The sequence below is a fragment of the Brachypodium distachyon genome, chromosome 5 (genome assembly GCF_000005505.3).
Source record: "Brachypodium distachyon strain Bd21 chromosome 5, Brachypodium_distachyon_v3.0, whole genome shotgun sequence".
Lineage (NCBI taxonomy): Eukaryota > Viridiplantae > Streptophyta > Magnoliopsida > Poales > Poaceae > Brachypodium > Brachypodium distachyon.
In genome coordinates, this window is record NC_016135.3 from 11534515 (window position 1) to 11559288 (window position 24774).

At 47.8% G+C, this 24774-nt stretch overlaps 1 protein-coding gene across 1 annotated transcript; it reads right to left on the reverse strand.

Moving 5' to 3' along the window:
• Positions 1-1946: 1946 nt before the first annotated feature.
• Positions 1947-22587, reverse strand: LOC112269373. Its single transcript, XM_024456043.1, has 4 exons — positions 22252-22587; positions 9886-10111; positions 8217-8270; positions 1947-2466 (listed from the first exon to the last, which is right to left on the reverse strand). Exons 1-4 carry the CDS (start codon positions 22585-22587, stop codon positions 2201-2203), a joined length of 882 nt encoding a protein of 293 aa, XP_024311811.1. The 3' UTR covers positions 1947-2200.
• Between the last annotated feature and the right edge of the window lie 2187 nt (positions 22588-24774).

Sequence of the window (24774 nt, forward strand, 5' to 3'; positions counted from 1 at the left end):
AATCCGAGGACCCCTTGGGATCCTCGCCTCCTTGCCCTCCCTGTGGGGGAGGGTGCTCTCCATGCCCTGAGATGCAGGGCGCGTCTCCGCGTCCCGGGTTCTGCCCCCGGCCTAAACCGGCCGGGGCGCCCTCGCCTTGCGGCTGCTGGGGGGCGAGTGCGAGGAGCGCGTCCAGCTCCGCGCTCCACACTTCATGCGCCGGCGTACCTTGCGGTGGTTAGTAGCGCACCATGACACGCGCGGCTATGATGGCCTCCGCCGGGGTTTGGACGGGAGGCTGCCGATTCTCTGACCGGCTGCCCTCCGCCCTGTCCCCCGGTGCCTACGGGTGAGTGGGGCGAGATTCCGTCGGCGTCGCACGCGACGCGCTGTGCTCTTGGCGCAGCTGCCGCTGCGCGTCTTCGACCCGCGAGTGGACTCGCTGGCCGGTGCGTGCGGCATCATGGCCGCTCGCGCGACTTGCTCCGGCGCTGGGAGCCACAGGCCCCCTCAGCCGGTTGTCTGCCGACGACCGAGGAGGTGGCGGTGGCAGCCGTGACTGCTGCTGCTGCACCCAGGCAGGCTCAGGGTTCTCCTGATCCTGCGACGTGGGCTGCACGTCATGTGACCGCGTGTGCACTTCTGGGGCACCACGCGGATCGATCCGAGAGTCGCCGGCCCGCTTGGGAGGCATAGCGACGAGTTCTGCCATTAGAAGAGACAAAGCTAATGTAGTTGTAGATGATGACGCAGGCGGTTACCGGCGAGCTCTCCGCACGCCCCCCTACCTGGCGCGCCAGATGTCATAGCCCGGGGCTTAGAAACCGGGGATGCGAGGCACCCCCTTTTTGATTCGGCAGTGGGCGTTGGGGATCGCTCCGGCGATCACCGGTGAGGCCAATGACGGGCGCTGCAATACACAGGTCGGTTTACCTAGGTTCAGGCCAGCCGGAGGTGTAAAACCCTACGTCCTGCTTCTAAGTGTTTATTACTCAATGAACAAGCGTTTACAAGGTTGCCGGGGGAGCCCCCGAGCGCTCTCTTCCCTTTCTGCTAAGTGGCTACTTGCTACTTCTGGACTAAATCTCTCGGGATTGCAATCTACGCTCGAGTCTAACCTTCGAAAATCGGAACCCACTGACCGGTGGCGCGGGTCCTCCTTTTATACTCAAGGGGATACCACAGGTGCCACAGTCCGCATGGGGACGCGCCCTAGGACACGCGTCGAACAGAGGCCTAAGGTAGCTGCCTCCATTGCGCTGGCATGCATGCACGGTGAGACGCACTGTAGCTAGGGCCACACATGTCCTAGATTCACTGCGGGCTACTCACTGCAAGCTACTCACTGTAGGTTGACTAGACGGGTAACCTCCTCCCTGTCGGAGCATTTAATGCTCGACTTGTGCCACACTCCATGCTCTGACCACGGTTTTGGTGTGTGGTTACATGCGTATCTAGACAAAGTTGCCACACTTAATATGGGACGGGGAAAGTAGAAAAAAGAAGAAGAAGAGGGGGCTACGCGCAAGAGTATAGTGGATGAGTCGATAAGAAAAATGGCCCACCATGGAACATCTCCCTTATCCATTTAGTCCACCGTAAAGCATGGACCAAAATTTTACATTTGCTATCACTTTTTTCCTTCCATCAAGGTTAACCATGTCTTTTGTCATGGATTCATAGATTATATAAACCCTCTGTTAACATGTAACTAGTTACTCTAACTTGGAATAAAAATCAATGACAGGGTAAAGGTGGCCTGATCTTTCGACGAGGATAGCTATCAATTTGGGTGGAGGTCGAAGTTGACGAACCGACTACAAACGTGCGAGACATTGCGCCTTAGCGATCGCTACACCAACTTCCGAGGTTATTGACCACGCCGGAGCTAGATCAACCTGATCCCGAAGGATCAATCCCTGAAAGCAACCGAAGAACCAGCAAGAACAATAGATGCAATCAAGATATTGCGAATAAAGATGAAGCTTTATAGGTGGGATTCTGCAAGTGCGTAGTACAGGAGGTCGATTTGACTCTCGTGCCTATGGCGAAGATTAGTAATGGTTAAGTCTTAAACTAAACAAAATCCGAGTCTAAACGATGACCTAGAAGTGGTTTATATAGAGGGGTATGCGGCCAGCCTTGGGAAGTGGGCCGAACCCTCTATAGGTCGGTTTACATGGGCCTAGCCCAACTTGAGGTGACGCAGCACCATCTCTCCTTATGGTAGCTTCAAAGTTCTGAAATCTCCCGTTGCGGCATCATTTTCAAACCTCTCACGCTTGCTACCATCTTCTCCATGCGTGATCATGCTCCCGTGCTTGTCCCTCTCACCCATGCTAGGTCCATCATTCCTAAGTGTAACAAACACATCTGATTTAGGCAGCATCATAAGCTCATGTATGGAAGGAATCGTTCCAAGAAACGAAAGTACCTGATAGTTAAGTTGGCGTGCACGAGCTCTTGTGAGAGGTCCTTGTATTGTAGCTGTAGGTGCAGCGGTTGTATCAACGTGGGGGATGTCCTCATCAATCAAGGGGAGAGAAAGCTAGAGCTCCAGAAGAATTCTAGTTCAGAATCTAGAAAGACAAGCTCGGTTTGGACTAAGTGTCGAGAGATTAGGTTAGGCTGTTAGGGTCCCGAGGAATCCTTACTCGTAGCTTGGAAAGACCTGTTCGGTCCGAGCTCGAGAGGGCCTCAAAGGACATTATCTCATAGCTCGAAAAGGACCCATTCGATGCGAGCTCGAGAATAATGACTGCCTCGACATATGTCTAACGTAGGACAAGGACGCGCTTCATCAAGGCGAACAAACCTAGTAAAGAAACATCACTAATTGTTTCAACCTTGTCAAATATATAATGCTTCATTCCTAAGACCGTCGTACATGCTCCTTTATGGATAAATACCCCCTACTTCGAGTGCAACAACAAATTGTTATATCGGAGAGGGTTGAAATAGCTCCATAGGTCATGTGTCAAAATAAGATTAAACACATGAACATTTATGAACTTTTGCTCCTACACCCCCCTCCCCCCTCCTCTAAAAAAACACAAGGACGGTCCAGATCACTCTGTACCCCTTCACAAAAAAGGGCATGATGGGCATTGCATAATATTTCCTTCTCTCTTTTCCACCTGACTCCGAACAGTATTCGGTGTTTTCAAGTTTGCCAGAGATTGCGTCGTCGTTGGATCATGATGAAGTTTCATGAGCTTGCAGTATACGCAGTCCCACCGAAGGGATCAGCGAAACATTTCTTGAGCCAAGCACCTGCTTTTGGAAAGGGGGGAAATCTACGATGACGCCTCTAGGGAGGAAAACTACACCAAAGAGTGTTGCTGTCGTTGGCTCTGAGCACATCGCAACAAAAGCTTTCGCCTAGAAGCACACCCCTGCCACCAAAAGGAACAGCCAAAAAGGCTGCTGCCGACCAAGGCACAAGACCCAACAACGCCACGGGAATATTGCGTTCGTCGTCACCACCAACTCACCACGAGGCGCAATAACCACCACAGCACCCCAGCCGCGAGGCAAGCCAAGCCCGGCGACAGGGACAGCAGCCATGTCCACCGTCACGACACCCCTGCGCCACCGTCCCAAATCTACGGTACACCGCCACCACCGTACATCAACTAACGGGGCTCCACCGGGACCGAAGGGTGTGTTTGGTCTGAGCCCACACTTGGCCTACCAAAATTTGGCAAGCCAAATAATTGGTTGTAATTCTGGTTTCCCTTGAATTGGCCAACTTTGGCCAAAATATTGAACTAGAGTTGGCTAAAGGACGTTGGCTTGCCAAATAGTTGGCAATGATCCAAACAACCGCCAAATTTTGGCCAATGAACAAAACACTGAAAGCAAACCAAACACACCCGAAGTCCCCGTCAATCCAACACCTTGAGCGCCCTGCACGTTGCCGCGCGCAGCAGGTCACTGAGGCGCCGCCACAGTCAGATCTGAGCACCATGCTCAAGACAGACAACTTACCGGCCAAGACGTTGCTCCTGCACGAAGCCTCTCCGAGAGGGAAAGCCAGCGCCGCCTTCTCTCCAAGAGGCCGCAGCCCTGGCTTCCCTACACCAGTGAGCCTTCCATCCTCGTCCTAGTTGAGCCTGATGAGTGTCGGCGCCACACGCAGAGAGGGAGAGATCCCCCCCACCCCCTTTGTCAGCGGAGGCCTGCCGCCACCGCGGCTCTGAGGCCAGCGGCATCGTCAGTGGAAGGGAGCAAGGAGGAGGGTTGGGGCGGCGCTAGGGTTTTCTCCCGGTGCAGCCTGGGAGCAGCACGGGGAGTCCTCAACTTCATTTTAGGACAGCAAATTAAGATTAGACCGCAAAACCGAAAGCTAATCATCTAGTGTGTTCTAACATATATATTTTTCAAAATGGAGGCAAAAGCTTTGTCTCATCTCATTAATTAAGAAGAAGTTCCGTTTCCCGGTTAATGAACGGAAAACCGGGAAAAAACCGTTATAACGCTCCCAAGATCCGTCACAGATGACAGTCCTTAGGGCACCAAGCCAACCTGGCACTCCACACAAGCTGTCGAGGAGAAAAACCGCCATAGAGATTATCTCAAGTGTCATCGTCATCACACATCACTCCTCGAGCTCGCGACTCCGACTTCACCACAAATGACCATGCACGAAGCCCTCACCAAGATAGTCGCTTGAAGCCCGCGTCGGTCTATGCCAAACAGTCGGCCCACACACCAACTGATGAGGGCATCCCTAGTTCTTCATCATCTTTTCCTAATGATGATCTTGCTGTTCAAGATAAACCCAATGATCTACGCATTGGACCAATTACACGAGCGCGTGCCAAGTTATTAGAACAACTGGTGACTCACTCCTAGCTGCACCTAATGTTTATATTCATGAGAATTTTATACTGCCTGAGTCTTTGTATCTTTGTGTGATCAGGTTTGAGGCTGAGGCAAGCATGACGCGTGGAGGAGAAGAGGCCGAGTGCGAGGATCATCATGTGCTGTTATTCAACATCAAGATATGCGCGAGGGAGGAGAGAGAGGCAGGTGCACCACAAATGAAGATGGAGGATACAAGTTAGAAGAACAACTTGTGTGCAAAGGGCAGCCAACCACAAGAATGATATGCCCAGGTTGCACCACAAGATTAGTACGAATATGAGGCGCACCAGGACATCCTACGATGAGTTCGACACGCCTAAGGGGCGCCCGGACCTGCGAGTCCTTGTTTGAGCCAAATCCTAATAAGGATTGGTTGTATCGGTTTGAGTCGAACCATGTTTGGGTTGAAGTCCGAGTCCACGTATGGTTGCCAGCCACCTCTCACCTATATATACGAGGGTGCGCCTAGTGTTAGGGTTAGACCACGTTTTAGCTATTTTCGAGACTCTGTTGAAATGCGAGAAGCATTCATCTGCAAACCTATACACCATATTCGTTTCGATAGGGTGTTTATTATCTACTGAAATTTTGAGCGTTATCTGTCGTTCCGCTGGGAATTGGAAGATTGCGAAACCGCTTGTGGCCAGCGGACTACTGCGCAAGTGTGTGATGTTGCGAATTTCCATTGGGTTGCAAGTTCGTTGCATCGGCGACGGGTGAACAGCCGGAAGATTTGTAGATTCATACAAGTTATCCACGTTGCTCTCTGAGAAGATCGGGCCGTCCCTTATCATCTTGGTATCAAATTTCCAGTGTTTACTCGGTGTGCATAATTTTATCCATAGTTAGATTTGTTTTTCGTCATATCCAGAAAAAGCCATAAAAATACAATTTAGGTTAGATTTTGCCATAGCCTTTGTTGCACCGTTTTAATTGTGTTTAGTTGCTGGTCGTTTTCCTTTGCGTAACTTGTCTTCCGTTTAGTAGATCTTATAGGTTTATGTTTCCGAGTTCTATTTGAAGTCGGCAAAATCAGTTTTTACCAGGTTCTAGTCGGAGTCGTTGTGTTTCCGATCGTGGCCGAGTTCTACTCCAAGTCGGTTTGCTGATTCTGTGTCCAAGTCTTAGATCGCTTTCTTGTTTCCAATCCGAGTCCTATTGTCAGTCGGCAAGTTTCCGATCCGAGTTCCCGTTGGGGTCGGTTTTCTTTTCCGATCCCATTGGCATGATTTACTGTTTTCAAGTATTTTCAGATTTCCGTTTGATAGCCTACCAATCTTTGCGAAAGCTTACCTATTTGAGACTAGCATACCTTCTTGCTCACGGGCTGCTCTTCTAGGATTTTTCCCTGAAATTTTTGGTCCCGTTAGAATTTTCGTCCGCGGTGCGACGTTTGTGGCCGAAAGAAATAAAAAAAACTTAGTGTCCACACAGTCCGTACAATTGTGGGCTGATAGTAGTAGTGAAAAAAAAAGAGAATAAAAAAATAAGAGAAGAAGAAAGAAGTGAAGAAAAGAGGCAGAACGTTTGTGTTATTCCTTGTACTTGTAGTTTGAGCAATCTTGTGCCCGTTTACTTTGAGATTTTGCTAGTGTCTCTCCTTGTGCATTGCAAAACGAGCTTTCCTTCGACGTATTATATATTTTTCAGCTCTTCCTATAGTTGTTTTTACTCCATTTATCTCCACCGTGTGTGTTTTCTTGGATAGTCTTGTGTCATACGATCAGCACTAGGCCTTGTGAATCTGGTGTTGTTAGGTATTCCAACCAAGCTCCACCTTATACACCTTAGTTGTCATGTGATTGTCTTGACCCACAAAATTCGCTTCATCACACACACGTGCATTTCAGCCACCGCAGCGGTAAGTAGCTTTGTCAATTCACTTTGGCGGACTACAGCGCAAGTATGTGGTGTTGCGAATTTTCATTGGGTTGCAAACTCGTTGCATCGGCAACGGGTGAACAGCCGGAAGATTCATAGAATCATACAAGTTATCCAAGTTGCTCTCTGAGAAGATTGGGCCGTCCCTTATCACCAACGCCCAAGCAGATCGCCGCACATTGATCCCACCAAACGCAAAGCACCATCGCTGCCATGCCGCAAGAAACACGCCGAGCGTCCACCATGGTGGCATCGTCCTCGACACAACCCTCATACCGGTGAAACGACCCACATACTACCCTTTCGAGTAATATGGTGATCTTTGACAAATTGAAGATGAAGTGCCGCCTCATCAACAACATACAACAGAAGCATTGCAGCGGTCCATTATTACAAACTTATATTACAAATCCATACAAACTGAAGTGCCAACATAAAGGATCTTACAAACTGATTCCCAAAAGTACTGGGAATTTAAAACTGTTCTGTTTGGTATAGCAAAAGTCATACTACACACTCGTCTCACAAAGCTACTAACTAATCTACATGTCAGTGCTGTCTTCGCGGTACTCGTAGTAGTAGTCCACTCCTTCGTCGACTTTCGTTGACGGTGGCTCCGCTGGTACTTCTTCTCCAACTTCGACGTACATCACTTCTTCCTCTGCGTACGGAAGGTACTCAACAAGTCCAGGGATAGCAACTAGTATTTGATGCACTATGTACTGAGAACAGAGGTGTTCTCCAAAAGAATGCATTTTGTAAGGTAAGAGGGTCAGGTTATTATTCAAAGAGCTATTGATCCCTTGTCTTACAGGCTGCTAGAGTTCCCGATGGACACCTCTCCTGCCGCGTTCGTAGTTCCAGCCAGGAGCATGGAGTGACAGGTCAAACTTTTTACACTCTGCAGAGGTGCGTTACTTTACCCACAAAGGACCAAGCGTCATGGCGTTCATGCCGTCGCACTCACAACCAGACTCTTGAATCACAAAGCTTTTTCGTCGTCTTTCTGCCATACACCGTGTCGTAGTCCCGCTCAACAGGCCGGGTACTACCGGTCTCATGCTGATTCTACAGATCCAACACATTGTAGCTGGTCCCAGACCAGACTACCTTCCTAGTAGTTGATACTACAGATCCAACTACCAAGGTCTTGCTCTCCCGGGGGTAGTACGGCATAGGACAAGGGTACTTTGGCTTTACCCTGCCCATACAGGGTATGTGGTCAACGCGGTCGCTACGACGCTTAAGCACAGGTAATCAATTGTTGTTTAACCTTATATGAAAACCCATTGTAGTGGAACCCGCCTTCCATTGTGCCTTCGGCACCTTTCCAGAGTTCCACCACCAACCATGATCACGCCCAAGGATGGTGGTCACTATTCTAATTGATTCACTTTAGAAAATAGGTTTTCATTTTGTGCAAGTTATAGAAGAGATGGAAACTTTTCAAACAGTATCAAAGGGCATGAACAAGAAACTGGACTTGCCTGGTGACAAATAGGTAATGGAGTTCAACGGGTTTGCTTGCTGAACTCCCGCTTCTGAAAAGAGAGAAAGTACGATAAGGACTTGTTCCAGAAATTATGCATCGAATGCATGTAATGCAGATGATTATGCTCATGACAGTGCTATATAAATTTTATCATATCAAGATACTTGAAACACCTGCATGTACAGTTTTAAGAATTTTAGCTATTGTCATTGCACTTTCATTGTTATTTAAAGCATTAAAGCTAATTCAATAATTAGGTTCTGATTTATTTTGGTTTGACAACTCACTTAACAAAGTTCCTCACTCACAGAAATTTGGTGAATAGAAACAAACTGGCTGAACTGGTCTCTCTAACCCAACTTGATTAACTTTCTGGTTCTGGACATTTGAGTGTTAGCTAACTAGACAATTGGGATTTATCCCTAGTGGTTGCTGCTTCTGGACATTAAGGATAGCTGTGCATAACTGTGTTACTAACCATCTACTGGATACTAACACTACTCTGTAAAATGGTACAACTCACCTTATGGTTCAAAGATTTTGGATCCTGGAACTAAACAATTATTTGGCATGGTTATCTTACTCTCAAAAACCTGACCTGGTTCCCCACTAGTTGGTGTATTAAAGCTTTGCAAAGCTTAACCAATAAGTCTACTAAAAATCTAGGAACAAAGCATCTAGATGTAAAACCTGATGGTGGTTTTTTGGGTTCTAGCTACACTGCACTGGAAACTGAAGATAAGCTACAGCCTTCAAGATCTTGTTAACTCTTTACCAAAGAAGCTACATGCTACTAACTCTCTGAATCCAAAGTACAGAGGTTCAGTTTAACTTATTTTGCACCCTTCAATCAATCAATCATGCAAGAAAAACATATATAAACATACATCAATCAAGATGTCAGTTAATTGATCCACTGCTACTGTCCTAGTTCAGAGTTGGCACGCATATTTGCTCAAACAACAAAACTGGAGAGATAAAGACACTAGTAGAAAGTAATTTTTGGTGAAAACAATTTCGTACAGAAATATGTACTCTAATGTGTGTGTGTGTCTGTGTACTTACTTCAACAACATGAACATCTACTACAGGAGTGTAGCTTCCTCCCTGATTGATGGTTATTCCAATTTCAAAGTACTGAAGTACAAATATTCCAAAATTACTTGCCAGGCTTAATGCTGAATCATAGAAATTAATTGTCATGCCTCGATCTAATTTTCTCTACAACTTAAGCACTCAATCCTACAAACAAGGCATGTATTGCAGTCATTTAGATAGACTACGAAGTAGTGCTTGTAGAATTAACAATCTATGCTCCCAACTTCTTTTCTGAACATTAAGCTATTCCCAGAACTGAACTGTATGCATGTGTGTGTGGCACACCTACATACACAGGTTGACAGTACAAACCTTGACAACGAGAAAGCATGGTTTCCTGTGTAACCTCAAGATGGCATTAAAAATCTGAAGTAAGCTTCTACTGTAAACCCAAATGCTTAATAAGAAATCAACACAACTCTGTTTTCTACAGAGAACACTAACCAAAACAAGCTGAGGTTTTCTCTAACCCCTCTTCAAGCATCAGAACAACACACAAGCAAGCAAAACATTCAGTTTTTCCCTTGGACAACAAAAAGTATTTTTTTTCTATTCCCAGGCTGTACCTTTTGTCCTGTTGGTCCTCCTCCTAGCTGTTCTGCTACTAACCACTTCTCCTCCGGCTACAGCACGACTATCCCTGGCCTTCTCCTCCCCGACTCCTTCTCCTCCCCAGCCCGTGCGCTCCCAGGTGGTTAGCTCCCCTAGGTCACAGCCACGGCGCCTGAGCTGTGGTTCTTGTGGGGAATTTTCACCGAGACGAGAAGGCGAGGATAATGGTCTCCTGTACTTCTATTTACCCCCATGGAATTATTACAAGACCAATACGTGGCCTGCAGTTTCGGTGCTGGACGTGTCTCAGCTTGAGTGGTTGCATGCTTGAAGTGACTCACCTGCTTGTAGCTTCAGCTGGACAATTGCTTGTTTTTCAGATTTTTGTTTCTTGTGAGACTAACGTGAAGAGTATTGGTTTTGTTTGACTGCTCACGTGGATGGATAAGTACGAGTCCAGAATTAGTAATACTTCTAAACTATTTTTCAATCACAATTTCACATGTGGGAAAATAGTTAAGCAATGAAATAATTTTATTACTTTGTCCAAGAAATTTCTCCGTAAGATTGGTTTACACAAATATATTAGCATTTTTATTTAGAAGTCAATTCATGGTCTTAGCCATGTCGCCCTTTAATATTTTCTAAATCAAAATACTTAACGAGAAATATTTTCAAATTAAATATATACGTTTCACTTTTGATGCATTTTCACCCTCGTAATTAACACTGCGAGTTAAACGAAATATGCCGGTGAAACTACTAACTTATGTGACCCTGCGGTCTTAAGCGTTAGACGCTGCGGGTCGCGACTTCTATCTGGTTGGAGTTAATTATTCACAAACATCAACCATACAACACTCATAAAAAATAAAGAAACACAATTAATCAGTGGCAATAAGTATTCACTTAAGTTTTTCTCTTCTTGTTGTAACTGATTTTCAGTTTAAGTGAATTAAAAATGCATATGCACATGTGTATGCAATGCTTGATGCACAACCAAATCTATAGTTAAAAACATGGTTCTCACAACCGGTGACTCCGACTTCACCACAAATGGACACAGAAAAGCTCCACGATGCTTCGGCTCTGACCACAGCGCTACATGGAAGAAGCACGCTGCTGCAACTCTGCACACATCGACGCCCACCATCTGCAGATGCACACAACACGCCGCTGCCCATTCAGACCCACATCAAGCCCGAGCAGCAGTAGCGGTGGCATCTCCACATCACGCCCAGATGCAGCCTGCACCAAGGCCAGATCCAGCTCGCCGCCATCGCATCGAGTAAGCCCCAGCTGCCTCGCTCCGTCGGGTCTACAGCCATCTTGCGCCCAAGCCGGTGCCACCAACACTCGCCCCCAAACAGGCGCCGCCGGCCAGCAGCAACTACTGCACCGAAGCCAGCCACCACGGAGCCCGCACGCAACCCAGATTTGGTCCGCTTCAGGCCCAGATGCGACCCGAACCGCCGCTGCCATGCTGCCCCGTGCCCTCTGCGCCTCCCTCGTGGCCTCTGTGACTGTGCACAAAAATAAAAAGCTAAGAGCATCTCCAGGCGGCCCTTGTATAGGCCCCCTAAACGCAAAATGGGGGCATCGGCGTCAAAAAAATAACCCAGCCGACTCCCCCAAATCTGAAAAGTAGCCGACGCGGTCCAAGAATTTAGCCGGCACCCCCAGACCGCACCCAACTCGCTGGAGGGCGATCGGGGGCGCCGGCTGAAGCCGAAAAGCAAGGCGGGCCACCCCTGTCGGCGAGAGAATCCAAAATTTCCTCCAAATTTCCCCCCCCCCCTCCCTCCCCTTTCCCCGCCTGGACGCCAACTCCCGCCATTTCCGCCCATTTCTCCACAGACGCCGCCACTGCTGCTGCCCCAAAGCCATGCTGCCGAAGAAGTATGTAGAGCCTAGCTTCGTGGTGGCTGGCGAGGCAGCACCGAAGAGATTGAGGGTGGAGCGGCCGGCGAGGCAGCACCGAAGATATCAAGAAACAAGACGACAAGCTCGAGATCCTCAAGGCGAACGTCGCAACGAAGAAGAGGCGGGAGGACTTGGCGATCTTGATGCGCAACACCACCGGCATGGATGACGAGGTGAAGGTGTGGTACGACGGGCAACGCAAGCTCATTTTGGCCTAAGCGAGAGCGCCGGCGACATCGACTCCGCCATCGGCGCCCGATACAGCAACTCCGGCTATCTCTGCACCATCGGCGCCATCACCGCCCAACACAGCAACTCCGGCCACTTTTACACCACCGGCGAGCTCGGAAGTGCCTTCAGCCTCGGTGGAGGATGATCAAGGCGAGTGATTTACTTTATTTAAGTTTGATGTTATTTTGTTTGCCGAGACTTGTGAATTTGGGCGATTTGATGATTTGGGCTGGCCTGTGAAGTGGCGACAAAACTTTTATGTTTGAATTGTATTTTGGGGGCGTTGAGGGATGCGGATGGGTCACGACTCGGACTCAAATGAACTGTGTGCGCCGGCCCCCCATATGGCCTAACGCCAGACTTCATATGTGGGTGGGGGGGGGGGGGGTGGAGATGCTCCAAGTTACTGCCCTCAACTCCAACGACTTAAGGTACACAATATTGGGCCAGTTCTTTTCAGCTTTTTGCACCGGCTTCTCTGAGAAGCTGTCCTCCCCCAACTTCTTGGAGAAGCAGACACCTAAATTTGATTAGGCTACTAAACTAGTTTGGTCTAAACTATTTTGGAAGTCTAGCTAAATTTATGATGCGGCTTCTCCAGGAAACTAGGCGAGGACAGATTTTAGGAGAAGCCGGTCCTGGAATCAGAAAAGAATGCACCTATTGTTTGTGATCAAGAATAGTGACATATGAGGGCAACTCCGAACAATGATACACTGAGAATTTTTTGCGCCAATAGCCCCTTGGCTAACGTTTTTTTATAAAAGTAGCCCCGTTCGAAACCAATTGACAAAAGTAGCCCGACGGAAGTCACAAAAGCCGCCACGTAACGTTTTCCGCCATCTGAGTGTGCTTCACCAGATTCATGACAATCGCATGGGCGGAAAATGCTTAAATCCAATGCCATTGGAGGAAGCCCTATGCATGGCTCCTGATCAGTTGGTGGAAGGCACTAGGTGGCGTCTTTTGGGCCTTCTGCCAGGCTTCTTTTGACAATTCATTTTGAAGGCTATTTTTGTTGAAACCGTCAGGCGGGGGCTACTGGCTCAAAATTTCGATACACTGATACTACTACAAGGCTAGGCTAGAAAACCAAGGTGATGTCGACATGAGCATACGTTACTGTCAAGGGACATTTTCTCTTTTGTTTGATATCACTCGTGGACTTGTGGTCATAGCAAGATCCAGCCGAGCTGGAAAGCAGGCACACTATAGCTACATAGTAGATCCCTGCATCTGAGCAACAAAGCAACGAATTTGTATGAATCAGGAAATTTATCAAAACAAGTGTTTCCACACTGCTCCGTATTAGTCGTAGTTCCTTGATGTTTATTGTGTTGGTCCATGAGTGGCAGCCAAGCTGCAGGGGAGGAGGAGCGCATGCCGGGCTGAATGCGAATTGCCGATGCCCTTTATGCCACAGCCCACAAAGATACTGACGACGGAGTGGGACGTTCTCTCCATGTAATGACTGAATGCTTGGATTGGCTTTGGCTGCACTTGCATGATGATGAGGTGAGGAAGATGGGGAGATCGCACTGCTGAAGGGAGCATATGGTTCACAGGGCATATGGACAGGAGCGGTCCAAAAGGCTGCACACACACGCACAGCTGACTGACAAAAGCCTCTCGCGGCAGCATGGCTTGCAGCTGCGCTGCGTCCTGTCCTGCAGCCCGTGGGACTGCGACTGCGACCCGTCTCTCCCCCGCTCCAGCACGCATTATATGTGCTTATCAGCCTTCTAGCGAACTGTTGAAAAGAATGTCGAAATATTTACCTGAAAAGAATGTCGAAATATTTACCTTACTCCGAGCAAGCCGTCTCTATAGATTCTCCCGCACGTTACAGACGTTACATTGACACCCACACAGAATTGGTATTCCTTGATACTCTCCACGATACGGATTAAAAGAAGTAGGCTCCGATATGCGTTTGTGTGCTCGCCGGCTCGGCATGTGACTTGGCACTTGGGACGAGGTAAATACACCGTCAGTCTATTAACATGACACGCATGTATAGATTAGTCATCATACTTGCAATATGTTAAATTCGAGTGTTACAACTTGGCACGTATGAGCGCGCGAGGTCAAACATACGAATTTGTATGTTTCGATGCTAACGTGGACGAAAAACGATTCGATTTATTGCAAAGGACACCCTGAATTAATATGGGAGGGGTAAATTGCAAAATTGCGATGTGTAAAAAAATCTCCTTCATTTCTCCTCCAAATTCCTGTCCCGAGGCGGCCGACCTGCTGCAGCTGTCTCGCCGGCGGCACGGACTATCCGCGCAACCTCACGGCGGCACAAGGCTCTGACCAACCTCCTGTCCCAGTGACCGCCCGTCACACCTTGCTGTTGCCCCGGCCTCCTCTCTCGCGCCGCCCGTCATTGCACCAAGCACTTTGCATGTACGGCAGCATTGCGCATAAAGCTGGCTCCCGGCAGCATCTCGCGGAGCCATTATTGCTTCAAAGTGCCGCGTGAACATCCCTGCTCCCCTCAATTCCAACCCACGGTAGCCCCAAGCCCGGTGGAGCCCGTGTTCCTCAGGTCCTGTGAGATGCTTCGCCGACGATGCTGACTGCCACGGCCCTCCCCTCTCAAATTAATTCAAGATAGAGCACATCCTACACCCACTTACCATTTCGCGTCAACCAATTTTAGGAATTGAGGACTTCCACGAGCTCGCCACAAGCGCCGCCGCCAACCAGCCACTGAACCTCGTCACGCGGTGCACCACAGACTCTTTGCCGGGCTGGGATCTTGGAGAGAGGGTCTAGGGAGGTGGCGGTGCAGGCGAGCGCGGCGGTGGTGGCATCGGCACACGATGGCCACAGAGCTGATTTGCACGGCCGCCGCTGGCACCGCAGCCGGTAGGAGAAAGGTCGTCTGCAAGGGAGAGTGCCATCATCGTGCTGGCAGCCATCAGCGGTATCAACGACAAGGCTGACGTGGCGCTGCAGGAGGTCGGATGCCTCAGGCTAGGGATTTAGAGGAAGAAGGAAGGGGATTTTTCTTTATTCATCGCAATTTTGTAATTTACCCCCTCCCATATTAATTCAGGGTGTCCTTTGTAAAGAAATCGAATCGTTTTCGTCCACGTCAGCGTCGAAACATACGAATTCGTATTTTTGATCTCGCGCACTCGTACGTGTCAAGTTGTAATACTCGAATTTGACGTTTTGTGAGTATGGTCACTAATCTGCACATGCGCGCCAAGTTCATAAACTGACGGTGCATTTACCTCCACTTGGGATCCCACCCCTCAGTCGTCTCCTTCCAGATTTTCGGGGCCTCCTTGTTCCTCGAACACACAAGGGTACAACACCTCCGATCTGCACAACACAAACCGACTCCGCATGCATCTGCGAAATTACGTGCAAGTAAATTGCTCAATGAACTGTGTTCTGATGGGTCCTGCTAATTTATCACTAAAGTAGTAGGTGACCAGTACAGTAACTTACTGAGTGAGCGAGAAGTGGATCCATGCCGTATCAGTCATTCTAAAGCTTCTTCTTGGGCCCCGACGGTTGTCATCTTGCCTGCTTCATGATAATGCGCAGGGGCGTAGCGCCTAGTACGTCTCATCAATCGCTATGAATAGAAGCAGGGTCTGGATAGAAAAGCTAGCTCTCGTGTTCCTTCCTGCCTCCAATTAGTCGAACCGTATTTCTGCCCGCCTGTTCCGTAGTCCCTCTGAATTCTAATTGGCCAAGGCACCGATCAAATCTTTTGTTTGGATGTTATTGTTCTTTGTAAAAATATATTCGATAAAAAAATTGTGGTGAACTTTTGTTTAGTTTTTTTATCTAGATATGTTTGCGCACAGATTATATTCCTCGCCATGTTTATTGACATGTGTATTGTGTCTATACCTTAGTGTAACCGTTGTATTTTTGCTTTAGGCATTGTTACTTCCATGTTAATCGATCGGTTTCGCCGCACCAAAATTTAAGTTCGCCCTCTGCCACCGATAATGCGCCTCCTTTTAGCAGAAATGACACGTACTTTTCTTTTCATGTGCCTCCTTCCTTGATGCAATGCAGGTGCTTGCCTGAGTGGGAAGTGAAGTACTACACGGTGCTTGTTTTTTAGGGGGAAGTCGAACACAACACCAACAGACACACAAAGCTGAAGGGTAAATGATGTGGCCTTTTCCAGCCCAAATCAGTGGAACGAATCTATATGGGCATGCTGTCTTTGGCCCACCTAGTCCTAACTGCTTCATCTGAAGGCTTTTAATTTTTTCAATATGAAAGTGCTTCTTCTAAAGACATTGTATCGTAGACATTTCGTGTGGATCAATCAAATCATATTCGGAGCAGTATCCCCCCGTGTCGTCCTCCTCGGGCGACTCGGGGGAACCCTAGCCGCCGCCGGCCCTTGAGGCCTCGTCCCCTTCCTCCCCCACCTCGCCGTCACCGGAGGGGGGGGGGCGGCGAAGCCGTTCACCTCCGAGGAAGGTGGCGGCAGGGCGTTTTTTCTCTCTCTCGGCGCCCTTGCATGCCAAATCCGGGTTGCGATGGAGGCGCGGGGCGGGCCTGGCGGGGCGGACCTGATTCTGGGCCTGGGCCGGGCTGGCGCTGGTTGCGGGGCGCGTCGTGCTGGCGTGCGCAGGCATGGTGTGGTGGCTGCCCTGGCTGGTGGAGATGGAAGTGCGGCGGCTCCGACTGGTTGCGGAGCGTGTGGTGGGCGTCACATCCGGGTTTTTGGGCGTCACATCCGGTGCGTGGGGCGATTGCGGCGCCTGGCCGGTGGTGGTTGGGCTGCGTGGCGTGCGACAACCTTCGTCGACGCTCGTGGTGGTGCGGTGGCCCCTATCAAGCCTTTGCCTTCGGCTCGCTGCGCGGCTGTATGCTCCTGTCCGCGGTGGGTGCGTGGAGGCTACGGGTGAAAACCCTGCACCGTCTTGTCGGTGCCGGCGACGACGGCGTCTACGGACATCGCTCCCTTCTTGAAGGCATCGTCGAACAGCCCTTTCAATCCCCACCCTGTGCAGACGAGGTGCTTCCGTGCGAAAGCTTAGATCATTCAGTCCGGATCGAGCAACGACGGCGTCTTCGGACGTCGTGCCCTCCTTGTAGGCGTTGCCTTTGGAGCGCTCGTCTGGCGACGGAGTATGCTTGGAGCAGTTAGCTTGGCAAGGATGGCGGCTTCGTGTAGCACGGGCTGGCTAATGCGCTTGTGGTTCCAGTCGGGGCAGCCCCTCCTTGCTCTGGTCGTCGAAGAAGCCCAGTTCTGCCTACCTCTTCTGGCACATGGAGCTGTTCCCTGTTCGGCGTCGTTGGAGCGAGAGGGGCTTCGCCTCGTGGTTGCGGCCTGTTCTTTAGTTTGGTCCTGTGTGTTGCTTGTAGCCAGGGTTTTCCGCACGGCTTTCCTAGAATAAGCCGTGTATTGTATGGGTTTTTGGTCCCAGTTTTCCTTATAAACATGGCCAATTCTTTCTTCTATTCGAGCGAGACGGAAATCGACTGTCTTGAGCTCAAAAAAATCAAATCATATTCCTATAATAGCTAATTGATCTGTTTTCTCAGCGAAAAAAATGAATTGATTATTTGTTTGAACATAAAAATTTCGACAGATACAAGTTGCTGAAAATAACTCTTCCATAGGGTTCCTTTGCTCTAGATCGATAGATCAACTTGACAGTTAAGCTTAAACAATATTTAGGAAAGTTCGTGACATGATATCTTAGGTAGTAGGTAGAATGTAATGGAACGGTTCTATTCCAATAGGGTTCTACTTTCATATATTATAGAAACCACTGGTTCTACTTGGAACCAAGTGATTCCTATTTTTTTGAGGAATGAGATGGTCAGGCATATTAGAAGAATATTTCCTTTTGAGGAACCAAGTGGTTCCATTCCAGTTTTCAATATCCTATGAACCAAACACAAGAATCATCTCAATTATTGGACCCATTCCATTACATTCCACCTCATTCTTGCATCCAAACACTACCGTGATGATTCAAAATATTTGTCTGAGCTAGCATTGTCCGCCCTCGTTTGGGCCGCATCTGCTCTGCGTGGGTTTTTGCCTGCCCCTTGGGCCACTTGCTTGTGCCGTGCCTGGGCCTTGTACGACTGGTCTGCGTGCCGCCAGAACCCAACTTCGACCGCGGGCCTTGTTACCGTATTGCAGGTCATAACGTTCGGCCGTGTACACTCACCACGAGTTTCAAAAAAAAAAAAAAAAAAAAAGGTACACTCACCACGATCGATCGAATCACCGATCAACATCCGATATTCTTAGGCTATATTTTGTCATGCTAGACGTTGCCACCTCTTCGTGTATTTTTGCGTTTTTTTTAATAGTTTAGCTTAATTTGTGCATCATTATTAGATGGTGTACGCTAGGGTAATAAAGCTTTTACAATGGTTTTTATGGAATTTTTACCGAAAACGTAGCCAAGAAAGTGCAGAACTGAGAAGGCATCAAGATTAATCAGAGGCCTTCCACACCTGCAGCTGCAGAAAACCCAGCAATTGGAATAAAGTTGTCAGCTGGTTAATTAGGGAAGGAGCCTTCAAAGGTGACCGTAATCTGCTTCAACTTTCAACCTAGTGACGAACATGATAATGTACTCCTTGTTGTATACATTTGTACATTTGTAGCCTTGTAGTATCCTTTTGAGCCATGCATGCAAACGGTGATCATGGCCCTATAGAATCGTTCCTCTACGTATGTACGTGCTGTGCTCAGCCCAGCCATTCTTCGTATAATATTAAACGAATACGAACAGGCACGCATGCATCGACGCAAAATTCCATATAGCTAGTCATGCACATGCATGCATGGGCCATACACACGCCTCTGTTTTGCATCCCTTTTTGTACAAGCATACAGGACTAGCTAGGGCAGTACTGAAAGCGATATGCATCCTCTCTTATGAAAATGAAAATGAGAAGCACTTTGCACCATGTTTTTTTTTTCATTCCAGCATTCATGATCAATGATGCGAGTAGCGGTAGTGGGGATGGTGTGATGCCGTCCCCTTTTTTCTCATGATCTAGCACTTAGACAATGTGGACAGAGGGAGAGGGAGAGAGAGGTGATCATTTCATCACACTTGATCCATGCATGCATGCATGCATGCATGGCCAAAGCCCACCAAAGCAAGAAGGAAAAGATTTAAATAAAACGATCAATATATTAGGGGGTAGTGGATGGGAAAAGCAACGCATCTGGATACCCATATTGGGTTAGCTCCTTCTCACCTTTCCCCCCCGCGTCCTTGATCTCTTTGCACTTAATTGTTTGGTGTATTTGCATTGCACGCATGCATGCGTGTGTCTAACTGTCTATGCGTGTACGGTTTGCATGCATGCATGTTTGTCGCCCCTAGCACTAAAAGGCACCAAGGACGACACATGCAACTAGCTACCTAGGATTTCTTTCCTGTCTGCAATCGATCTATATGCGCTTTAAACGTTACAGTATCGTGATGGGACATTTCGTTCTTCGTATGATTCCATTCGCAACAAGAAGAACACTGGTATAATTTATAATAATCTCTCTCTGTAAACTTAATCCTCACTTAAAGTCATTTAACGCTTGCAAATTTCCGCATCATCACTTGGATTCCCAATAAGCACAACATGCAAAGTGTCCACATCATCAAGTTGGTTCCTACTGATCAACATTATGTGCATGCAAAGTGTCCACATCACCATCCACATCATATGCTGCAAGCCCACTAGCAATTCATTGTGGTGGCCCTTCGATAATTCAACTTTGTAGATCCTAAGACTTTTCACCTTCACATTGTATACAAAATTTTTACCAAGTACCCATATTTTCATTATATGTATGTTGGTCTTCTAAGAACTTTGGATATTTAGGTCCTGAAGCTTCTTTCCCCCCGAAGTTATCAATGTTCATGCACATCAAAATTACTCTTATTGTTTTGTTGCATATGTGTTATGGTTGATAAAGTCGCTTGGGCCTTTGGTATTCATATTTATTTTGTGTTTGATCATAATATTATCACTTGTTCTTAACATCATGTCCATATTTGCAAACAGAATTGTCCGCGGCAACGCGCGGGAAATCACCTAGCTATAGTTAATGTTAAGTTTACACTCACAGGGAAGTAAGAAACAAAGTGGTGTTCAAATAAAAAGATCGTGGATCCATACCAACACCCATGACGTACATGTATTTCTATTCTCTCTTTTTTATTGTCGTCATACAATGGAGAAGCAGGACATGTACTCCAAGTTAACAAAAGGGTTGAGAAGTTATCCCTGTTCATGTCTTAAATGCAAATTTATGGTCTTTAGTTTTCCTTATTTCTTATTTTATTCGTGCTTATATATATGCAACACAATTAATGCCACATATACATTTAATTTTTCTATATAAGTCAATCAACTAATATGAGAGAAGCATGCATGTTTAATTGTGTTGGTCTATATATGTACTGCTATTTCATGCTTTCAGTAGTACCTTTGTTCTGGACCAATGCATTATTTGAACCAAAAACAAACGATGACAAGGTTCAATAAAGACACAAGATGGCGAGCAAATTTCTTTAAATGGCAAAGTAAAACATAATATAAGGCAAAGTACTAAATTTATTTAACATTCTATTACTTTGACCATTAATACTCCCTTTTGTTCCTAAATATAATTAAGATGTTGTACCTTTGCCCAAAGTCAATCTTCTTAAAGCTTGACCAAGTTAATAGAAAGATCTGCCAACACTTACGACTCTAATTAGGTTTATAAAGTCCGTCATCCACTGCTCCAGAAAACCCCTCCAGTGGCGGTCAAAAAATGGGGTTGGTGGCGATGATAACGCCCGCCACCAACTCTGCGTCACTGGAGGTTTTAGCACCGGTGGCGGGTATTACTGCTGCACCGAGATCACCAATGGCGAGTAAAATACCCGTCACCGAAGACTTACAAACCGCCACTATAAATTCCTCCGGCACCACCCGAAAAGTACGTGGAGTACATCAGTGGCGGGCAAATTACCCACCACTGGAAATTTCTAGTGGCGGTCTTTTGCCACCGCTACTAGAACCTTTTCCAGTGGCGGTGGTGTATAACCGCCACTGGTACTGTTTTTTTCGGAAAAAAAACAAATGAATTATTTATAAAAATAAATATTCCTGCAGCACAGAAATAGCAGGAATACAGCAGCACAGTATACAGCACCAAAGAAACAGAATAGCAGCAAATATACAGAAGCACGTAACACGTTTAGTACAGTCTCCTGATCTCATCATTGGCAGCCACGAACCGCTTCCATGCCGCTTCGTAACAGTCCTGCTTCACATCTTCTGGGATGTCGCTCCATCTTTGATAGATCCGAGTGCATACCCGTACGATGGCGTTGCATGTGTTCGAGAATTTTTCTGCAGCCTCCACTGGTTCCTCCGGGTAGCTTTCTTTATTTAGCTTGGTAACGACCCACGACTCCGTCGGCACCTTGTTCGCCCCCCGCTTGGACTTCGACTGAGTAGTCGACTCCGTAGCCTGAGACATCGCACGCTGTGCTTCTTCCTCGTTAGCTGCTCCTTCAAGGAGCTGCTGCTCCTCGGCTCCTTCTTCGCCATGCTCGAAGCCATCGCTCATGGCAATTTCCGAGCCCGAGGAAGATGCCCCCGCTTCTTCTTCGACTTCTACCTCCACAACCGGTGGCTGCTCAGGCACCTCTTCAACACGAGCCTGAGGTTCCTATCCAACACTTATAAAAGTAATTTTAAAAAAACAGAAAAATTCGGCATGACCTATGCTGTAAAACAAGAAAATTTTGGCATGACCGTTGCTGTAAAACAACAAATGAGTCTACCCGAATTTTATGCCTGCATAAAAAAAACTCCCACCCACATATACCCCCTTGGCACAATGGCCGGACCCTTCTCAACGACCCGGCACGATGGCCGGGCCCACATTCCTCATATCAACCGACACGATGGTCGGGATCACATTCAATCATATTTCATCAAACAAATCCATAACTAGCAGCAAATTAATCAAATTAAACCATAATTTGACACTAAGCAGCAGCAATTTGATCAAATTGAACCCATTTAGCAGCAAATTAATCAAATTGAATCATATTTTACCACTAAACATCAGTAAATTGATCTAATTGAACCAATTTAACACCAAAATCATCAAACTGAACCATAATTTGACACTAAACAACAACAAATTCATGAAATTGAACCCATTTAACAGAAAATTGAACCCTAACCCTAACCCTTACCTGGGCAGGGGCGGTGACGACAGCGGGGATGTCCGCGGTGGTGGTGTCGGCGGTGGGGACGGCCGCCGTGGTGGTGGCGTCGTTGGTGGAGGCGATCACGGGGGTCGCGGGGGCCGTGGTTGCAGCGTCCGCGGCGGGCGAGGTTGGGGCGGGGTCGGCGGCCCCGTCCGTCGCGGTAGGCGGCGGAGTTGTCGCCGAGCGGGTCCGACCGTGCCCCCTGCAATGGGGGCCGCTCGGCGGCAAGGCAACACCGCCGGATCTCGATCCGGCGGCCGTGGCGTCCAGCGGCTTACCGCTCCGCGTCGAGCGTCCGGAGCCGCCGGCGGAGCTACTCATGGCGGCTAGGGTTTGGGAGAAGGGAGGTGGCGGCGCGCGAAGGGCGGCGGCGGCGGCGGCGAGAAGGGCTAGCGGCGGGAGGGGAAGGACGGCGGCTCGGGCAGGGCTGCGCTTGCGTCGGGAGAGATGGTCGCCGCTGCTGGTCGGTTAGGACACGCGGGACTGGAAATGCAAAATTTCGCTAAGTCCCGCACGTCAAATATATACCCCAAGGGTCACTACTGGCGGTGATATTGTATATACCCGCCACTGGTTAATATTTTGGCTCTAGTATTATATTCTTATTATATTCTGTGTCTTTTTGAAAATTATGACACCTGTACTTTCAAGTGTATAATAATTATTTCTTGTGTCACTAAAGATTTCAATGCTAAATACATTGCTGAAAATGAAATATTTATACTTTTGTAGTGTTTACTGTTGTTAAAAATTGTTATAAATTACAAAATTGCTCAGAATAGTCTTATATTTGGCATGGAGGCTTCTCACACAACAATATGCCTGTATATGAAGTTTGGTGTCAAAATTCCAAATGAAGCCCATAGGAATACCATATTGGGATCATCTAGGTAGATATCTTTGATATTTTATAAGTCAACATCCAAATTGTAACATTATAACAACTTTGGGCTGGATTTTTTCCATGTGGCTTCAATAGACTGAGAGGTGTTCCCATGCCAAGTTTCAGCTCATTTTGATGAAAATTGAATTTTATGGATTTAAATTAGCACCAAAGCCACACATAATCACAGAAATTTGTATGAAATACTATGAATTAATGTCTAAAACTTGTATTGGGAACAAACAATTTTATTATACACCCAAAAGTACAACTGCTATATTTTTTGGGAACGCGAAGAATATAATAGCATTATAATAGTGTCTTCTGAAATCATTACCAGTGGCGGGTTTCATACAACTAACCGCCACTAGTGAGTTAGACAAGATTTGGGAAATCCCTAAGTCCTGTAGCATTCACCAGTGGCGGGTTTCAGGAAAATCACCGCCACTGGTGCCAACTTCCGGTGGCGGGTTTCCCTGTAATCAGTGCCACTGGTGGCCTTCTGCGGGCTGCCGCGCGAGGCGAGTTGGGAGTTTAGTACCACCTCGCTAGTTTACAAGCGTTTCGACCAGCATAAATAGCTTCCTCCCCCTCCCAATGCAGATTCTGAATAAAATCAAATGCCGCTCTCTCGTCCACTTCCGTTCGCCTGGCCTGTGGGGCCGGTACCCTATGTGTGCACTGGTGGGCTCGGATTATAGCCCTGTGGGCCCGTGTTCTTCTAGCCTCGTAGGTAGTAGGAAGCTCCCGGGTTCTCGCCTGGCTGGGCCCGAACCCGAAATAGCCTAGTTGACCGGGCGGGCTAAAAAAAATTTTACCTCCTTTTCTGGTAGCACGCACCAGTGGCGGGTTTCACGAAAATCACCGCTACTGGTGCTTGCTTCGGGTGGCGGGTTTCCCTGTAATCACCGCCACTGGTACCCCTTCCAGTCGCGGGTTTCAGGAAATCACCGCCACGGGTGGCCTTCTGCGGGCTGCCACGTGAGGCGAGGTGGGAGTTTAGTCCCACCTCGCTACTTTACAAGTTATTCGGCCAGCATATAAGGCTTTCCTCCCTTCTCCCATCAGCTTCCGAATATTCCTCTCGCCTGTCTCTTGTGCTCCTCGCCTGGCCCGTGGGCCCGGTTCCCGTGAATCCACCATGCGCGGGTTCAATTCCCGTCGTTCGCCCATCGCATTATTGCAAATGCAAAAAATGCAATTTTCCATATTCCTAGTTACGTATTTACTTACGGCGACGAAGAATAAAACTATCGCTATATTTTTTTCTTTTCCTAGTTCTTCTTCCAAGCGCATGATAACCCCAAGGGGTTGTGGGTCTGTTCTTTGTGGGCTCGGATTACAGCCCCGTGGGCCCGGGTCTGCTCTGGCCTAGTAGGTAGTAGGCTGCTCCCGGGTTTGCCTGGCTGGGCCCGAACTCGAAACGCTCAGTTGACCCGGGCGGGCTTATAAACTTTTTTTTCTCCTTAAAAATCCATATCTCTTAATTGTTTTCGAAATTGAAAGAAGCAAATAAAATATGCATTCACACTAGAAAAATATGTCGAACAAATTTACAGTATTTGTTTTCAAATTTGAACAAGTTAAAATTCGAACCTCGTTAGAATTCAAATTACATTCAAAAT

Bases quoted from the DNA above. Each gene is read 5' to 3' on its own strand.
- LOC112269373 (XM_024456043.1), bottom strand. From the start codon at position 22,587: ATGAGTAGCTCCGCCGGCGGCTCCGGACGCTCGACGCGGAGCGGTAAG. The intron at 8,271-9,885 runs GTACAGCCTGGG...CTCTCTTTTCAG, and splicing joins GAGGACCAACAGGACAAAAG to AAGCGGGAGTTCAGCAAGCA. The intron at 2,467-8,216 runs GCAAGTCCAGTT...CTGCACCTACAG, and splicing joins CATTACCTATTTGTCACCAG to CTACAATACAAGGACCTCTC.